The following is a 6,741-nucleotide window of genomic DNA, read 5'->3' as shown; positions in this document are numbered from 1 at the left end:
GTGTGTGAGAAGAAAGAGGCTGGCACAGGTTTGGTGGGTCAGCTTGCTACAACTTTAATCCAAACGTCGCTCTGCATATTCAGTACATCCTCATCACCATGTGGGCTACAACAGCTCTCCCTCATATCTCTAAACAGTTTTAACAAAATAAGTCTAGTAGCACGTCATTCAATATCTTCTTATTTTACAATTCTCTCTGTACTGTAGTGTTTTTAAACATCCGAGTATTTGTTCGCTTTATTTTACTGCACTTCTTTTTACACTTTTTTTTTAAATTTTTACTCTTTAAACACGGAGACAAGACAGAGTACACAAACGATGACAAAGAGTCAGACTGGAAACACACACATACACACACCACTTAAATAAGTTCACACACCATCTGTACGGAGGCCTGGAGGATTACAAACATCTATGGATAAGAATTATTTTACTCTTGGTGAATTTTCTACTTCAATTTTTTTCATAATACAGTGAAAAGTTCAGTATTTTCAGCTGGATTTTTATCTGAAAGTTAGAGAAATCTAAATGCTAATGAGCTCGCTGGTCCTGTGGTGTAAAACCACTCTGTGCCACCAGGGGGTGCAGTGAGTCATTTGACACGTGGAACAAATTCCAGCTCAGAAGGCTAAAACTCTGCACGTCTTCACGTCAGGCTCACGGGAACATACTTCCTGTTTCCAGACTGAAAACCTGGCGAAGCATCGTCGTGGCTTCCCGTCTGAACGGAGGCTCGGAGGGACAAAAACGCTCAAGAAGCTTTTGAGATTTTTAGACTCACAGAAATTTTTAGCGTTGGATATTTGAAGGTTTCCAGGTTTGAGTTTCTCTTTAACCTTGCGAATAAAACACAATGCCATGACGTGTTTAAATGAAGGCGTTCCACCATTTTTATCATCAAACACTTGAAAGGTGGTTAAACAGTGTTTGACCCCACGGAGATGAAATCATGAAATAAACTCATTTTCCCCCAGATTTTAAAGGACTGCTACGTTGGCTACATGCTAAAGGAAGTGTAACACCTCCAGGCCTCCGATCACATCAAAAACCCTGTGTGTGTGTGCGTGTGTGTCTCTCAGGTAAAGTGTGTGTGCACACCTACACAAACTGTGGTGTCTGTTAGTTCCATCAGAGGCACTTTGACCCCGTTTTTCTGTGCGAAAACTCCAGAACATAAAAATTAATCGTTTTTCATTTTGATAATTTGGCTTCAAGTTTTAACCCTCAAACCCGAAAACAAAAGAAAGGAAAAAAAAAAAAAAACCCCAAGCCGAGCCTCTGAACCACCTCGTCGCCGGCGTTTCCCAGCAGCCCCGAACGCACCGCAAGGTTTTCTATCTCGTTGCTCTCTGTTGTGGAAAAGTCTGTTTGGCGTTTGATTCGAGGCTGCTGGAGAATGTCACCTCTGTGTGTGAGTGTGTGTGTGTGAGTGTGTGTGTGTGTGTGTGTGTGTGCGAGAGAGAGATAGAGGGCTCGGCTCCAGAGGAGAGCGTTTTTGTTACCCAGAAATCAGCAGAGAGACAAAATAAAACCGACATGAGCCCCACCGCAGCCGAGAGCCGCCAACGCAAACAAACAAAAGAATCAAAATAAAGCCAGAAGCTTCTGAGTAGAAACCACAACCTTTATAATCCCTCTACAATTATGTACAATTACACTTTATACAAGTAAAGCAGTGATGCTCTCCTCACAGCGCTGTGTGTGTGTGTGTGTGTGTTGGGGGTGTGTGTGTGTGTATGTGTGTGTGTCCGTCCTCAGGTGGAGCTGCTCTTGGAGAGGTTCGGGTAGAGGACGGCGGCCGTCACGGCGACCATCACGGCGATGACCGGCACCCAGGGGCCCCAACCGCCCTGCGAGGGGGGAGAGAAGAGGGGGGGGGGGAGGGGGGTGAGAACTGTGGAGACTCAAACCGGACCAACACAGAGAGGAGAGATCAAGAGGAGATTTAAAGAGTCTGTTCAGCCCCAAAAACACGAGGTTTCACCGGTTTAAACGGCAAATCGACGGCGATGGAGCCTCGAAACACAGAGATAAACCGGGAAACGTGACGTTTTGGGACTGAAGCAGGCGGAAGAAACGTGAAAGAGGTCGAGGAGATGACCCGATCCAGACCAAAAGAAAAAGGAAAAGAAGAAAAAGTCACAGAGCAGCTTTCAAATGTTCTCCGGCAAACGAACGGGCAGCGAACGCAACGCAAGACGAACAGGATGGACGAGATGCTCCAGACAGCAGCAAGCTGCAGCAGCTGGAAGAACAAAAAGAGGATGAAAACCTGAGAAGAGAGAGGAGAGAGGATGATGGGATGGAGGGACACACCGCAGGCTGGAGGGGAAGAAATCAAAAATCACATTCATCCACAAAAAAGAAAGAAAAACAGAGAAACGAGGGAGGAAAATAAAGCAGAGAGAGAGAGAGAGAGAGAGAGAGAGAGAGAGAGAGAGAGAGAGAGAGAGAGAGAGAGAGCATGCGAGGAAGATGAGTGATGAAGAGGAGTGTTAGAAGCTGAGCTTCACTGAAACCATCAACTCGATTCGTCTTTAATTTGAGCCGTTTTGTTTTCTACTTGAACTGTAAGATTTTGTTAAATCAAACTGCTGAACCTGCTGCTGTTGGAAGGTTTTTCATTTCACTGAGATCAAATGGATTACTGATTATTATTGATCTATTTAATCTCATGCTGCTGCATTAGTGTTTATTTCTGATAAACTTCTTAATATCACAGCTCATGCAGATTAAAGACTTCCTGTCAAACTGAACTCTTACAAATTAACCGCTTTATTCCCAAATTGATCCTTTTTTTAACCAACATTAAATTAAATTAAATTAAAGGATTGCTTCGAGCCCAGATTTCCCTCTCACTGCTTTATACATTATCGAAACAGCTCAGAATTTTTATTTTTTATATGTGAAATACAAAAGTTCTAAAAAGTTTCCATTCAATGTTTTAAAGAAACAGATCTCATAAAAGCCTTCAGGTTCCAGAAAGATTTCATTTTCACAGAAACAGCAGAAACGGTGTAGTTTCCCTGTTGGGCCACTAGTGGGTGCTGCTGTTCGCTGGAGCGCGATAAAGCCGTGTTTCTCCTGATTTCCGTGGAGTCGGAGCGTTTTAGAGAAGTTGTATTTTCAGTGTAAACAGAAACCCAACAGGAAAGTTTTGTTTTCACCTGAAAACTTTGTGTAATACGAGAAGAATCCCTTCAGGCGCTTCCTGTTTCGTCTCTTTCATTCTGTCTATCGTCTCCTTGTCTTTGCTCCGAGTCTCCAGTTGTTTCTTATCACTGTTTCGTCTTGTTCATTTGACCTTCCAGGTTGTTTGGTGTCATTTTTTCTATCTGCTTGAAACTTCATTTCCTGGATCTTGTTTAGTCTCCGAGGTCAGGATGGGTCTGTGGTTGAACTTCTTTCTGACTGTTCTGAGTGTTTTTACAGTCACTTCACATTGTTTGGTACATTTTTCACAACACGTCTGGTAACTTTGTATTTCCATCCTTGTAATTTATACATTGCTATTATACATTTTGCTCTGTTCTTTCTTCATCTTCATTTGGATTCCCTTAGTTACTTTGTCTCATTTAGCAGATCTTTCTGTTGTTTGAATCTTTGTTTTGCAGTGGTGTCGTTCCTGGGTTTATTGTTATTTTCACTTGGTTTCTCCCGAGAAGCTTCCTGCTGATGAGTCCCGTCAAGCCGAAGCTGTGAGGATGGAGGAAAACGTCGCGAGCAGAAGCAGGCGGAGGAGCGACGGCCATGCAGCACACCGGAGGACAAGAAGCCAGCGGTGGGACGCTGGTTCTTCCAGGAGACGCCGGGAGGCGACGAGACGGCCCGCAGGTCAGGGGTCAGGGTTCAGGGTTCAAACCGCCACTCAGCCCGGAGCGGGAAAACCGGAGTTTAATACAGCGCTGCTTCTTCTGTTCTCACTGACTTCAGATTGTTTTATGAAAGAAAAAATGGGTTTCTTAAACCATCAAAGGTTGTTTTTTTTTTTCCCAAATCAAATTCTATTTCTATACTGTTGGTACAATTATCAAAAACTGTACATGATGGAAGTGCTTCTGTTTTTCTCAGGTAACTTCATTTTGGGAGAAAAATAGAGTTTTTAACTATCTACAGGCCCCAAACAATGACTTGTTTCCTCATAAAAACGTAAACTTCAGAGGAAAAAGAAGTTTGTTCCAGTGTGCAGAGATAATCCAGATCACGACGCTGAGATTTCCCACTGAAGCCTGCGACCCTGAACCCATCGCGGAGCGGGGACGGCGTCTCGGCCCCCCCCCGGCGTCGTCCCGGTTCTGATGGAGGCAGCGGAGACTGACAGACGGACAGACAGTGTGTACCTTTCTACCACAACTGGCCGAAACACCAGTAGAGCAGAGCCAGGACAAGGCCCATGAATATGGCTTGGACAGGCTGCAATATGGATGGCTAGAGGGGGGAGGGGGGGGCGGGGGAGGGAGGGGGGGAGAGGGACAAGAAGAAATCAGCCAGCAAATCAACCAAAACCGACATGGAGGATGGAGCAGCTGCAGCGAGGAGGAGGAGGAGGAGGAGGAGGAAGAGGAGGAGGGTTGGATCTACACAGCCCGGTTCTACCAAGCAACGCAGCACGAAAAAACACCACAGAAGAAGAGGAAGAACAGCCGGCCATCTCCAGGCAACACCTCTGTTCAGCGCTCCTTCAATCCTGCAGCAGTATGAGTGTGCACGCACGAACACGCAAACACACACACACACACACACCAAGTGACGAGAAGTGAAGTGATAGAAATTTTTTTTCAGTTCATTATAACTTCACTCTTATTTTCACATTCTCATGTCTGCACCATGGTGTGTGTGTGTGTGTGTGTGTGAGATAATCTAAAAGAATGAAAATTAAAAAAAATTAAAAAAAGATATTATGAGTCTGAGTCTTAAAATAGGTCTACATGGAAAAGTAAATGAATATATTTAACAAATATGTATAAAAATAAAGACTTAAAAAGTATAAATCTGTAAAAGAACACACACAATGAGCTGCTGACATGTGGTTTGCACCTTCTCCATGAGCACCAAGAGATCTGAATAAAGATCAGAATCATTGACAAAACTGAGAAATCCGTGAGAAGAAAGCTGTGATGAGAATGTTCTGGATTCAAGTCTCAGAAACGAGAAACGATTGTCGTTAAATGACTGTGGAGGAAGAGGGGGAGGAGAGGAGGAGGAGGAGGAGGAAGAGGGGGTTGCTCCTCAGCCTCGGTGATTTTCTGCTCCAGAGACAGACGTGGGCTGACTGGGCTCAGCGTCAGCAGACAGGTGGAGGACAGCTGACAGGAGGCGGCTGCACGACAGCAGAGCTGCTCTTCAGACCCGGCCGGCGGCGGTGGAGCTTCAGCCAGCGGCGTGCCGGGGCCGGGCGGGGCGGGGTCCGGCCTCGCCGGGGGTGACGGACGTTTGGCGCGGCTGGAGGGCGGAGCGGCACACACACAGACACACCCAAACACACACACGACTCACCGAGCTGCTTTTGTCCTGCAGAAGCTTCAGGCTGCTCCTGCACTGCTCCAGCTCCTGGTGGATGTTCAGCTTCTCCTGCTCCGTCCTCTCATAGCGCTGACGGAGGTCCGACAGCTGGCACTGTGTGTCCTCATACTGCACACACACACACACACACACACACACACACACACACACACACACACACACGTTAGTCTGATCATTGATATTCTCCTTCATATTACGGTAGAACAGGTGGATCTTAGAAATGATAAAACAGTGGAAGAAAAAAAACCAGCAGTGGACGTACGTGTGTGTGTGTGTGTGTGTGTGTGTGTGTGTGTGTGTGTGTGTGTGTGTGTGTGTGTGTGTGTGTGTGTGTACCTCTCTCTGCAGTGTGTGTGTGCGGGCCTGGGCCTGGTCCAGCTGGCTCTTCAGCCTGCTGGCGTCCTGCAGGTGTTGATTCTCCAGAGAGCCGAGTTTGTCCTGCAAAACCTCCTCCCTCTTCTCCAGAGACTCCAGACTGCTGCTGAGGACCAGGCTCTGCTCCCTGGTGCTGCACACACACACACACACACACACACACACACACAGGCACGCACACACACAGTTAACACTGAAATACATCCAGCTGCATGGCATCATCTCCAATAAAGAGCGAATCGCCTTCAGAGCTTCCCAGAACCGTGCAGCGATCGGGGCTCACTGAGACTCGGTGGTGTTCGTTTTTAAAACTTCTCACTCCGACACTCCTGACCAGAGGCTGCCGTCCGCTCGCCGTCTCCTTCACACTCCCCACAGCTGCTCCAGCAACACGCCGTTTCACCACCTTCTAAAACTTGCTTTTCACTTTTAAGATCCTGACATCAATGATTTAAAAGCAGTTTTAACGGATCTGAATTTATGGAATTCTCTTTTTCAACATATGGAATCAAACCAAGTGTTGCACCCCGAGTGTTCCTGATTTAAAATCTGGTGCCTCGGCCTCATAACTACTGCATGACGACATCTTGCCGTTACATTCAAATTAAAGACGAATTGAGCCTAAATGGAGTTTTAAAGATAATTATCGATTCAGCGCAGCTTACTTTCAGAACGCCTGTGATTTTTTTTTTTCCCATTTGGTTGAAAAGCTGCACATGTTCCTCTCGTGAGTCGAGCCTATTAGCAGCACACGCTGTTTACTGTTGTTCCTGCCGGAGCCCCATCTGCTCGCTCTCACCGACTCCTGATCAGCTTCGTTATGGATTTCATCAGTTTTAATCT

General features: G+C 46.2%; 1 protein-coding gene across 8 annotated transcripts in view; it reads right to left on the bottom strand.

Moving 5' to 3' along the window:
* Positions 1–249: 249 nt before the first annotated feature.
* The window catches only part of slmapa (sarcolemma associated protein a), a 44,524-nt gene continuing 38,032 nt past the window's right edge, over positions 250–6,741 (bottom strand). For 6 of the 8 annotated variants that reach the window (XM_030091910.1, XM_030091911.1, XM_030091913.1 and 3 more), the window contains 3 exons: positions 5,860–6,031; positions 5,497–5,631; positions 250–1,850 (listed from right to left, as the gene is read on the bottom strand). In XM_030091910.1, coding sequence (XP_029947770.1) covers positions 1,755–1,850; positions 5,497–5,631; positions 5,860–6,031 — 403 coding nt within the window. In that variant the 3' untranslated portion in view covers positions 250–1,754. Of the gene's footprint in view, positions 1,851–4,340; positions 4,429–5,496; positions 5,632–5,859; positions 6,032–6,741 lie in introns of all 8 variants that reach the window. The other 2 variants (XM_030091912.1, XM_030091916.1) reach the window with 1 other exon arrangement.

This window comes from Salarias fasciatus, chromosome 5, assembly GCF_902148845.1.
Source record: "Salarias fasciatus chromosome 5, fSalaFa1.1, whole genome shotgun sequence".
NCBI classification, from domain to species: domain Eukaryota; kingdom Metazoa; phylum Chordata; class Actinopteri; order Blenniiformes; family Blenniidae; genus Salarias; species Salarias fasciatus.
This window is presented reverse-complemented; position numbering and strand designations above follow the sequence as displayed.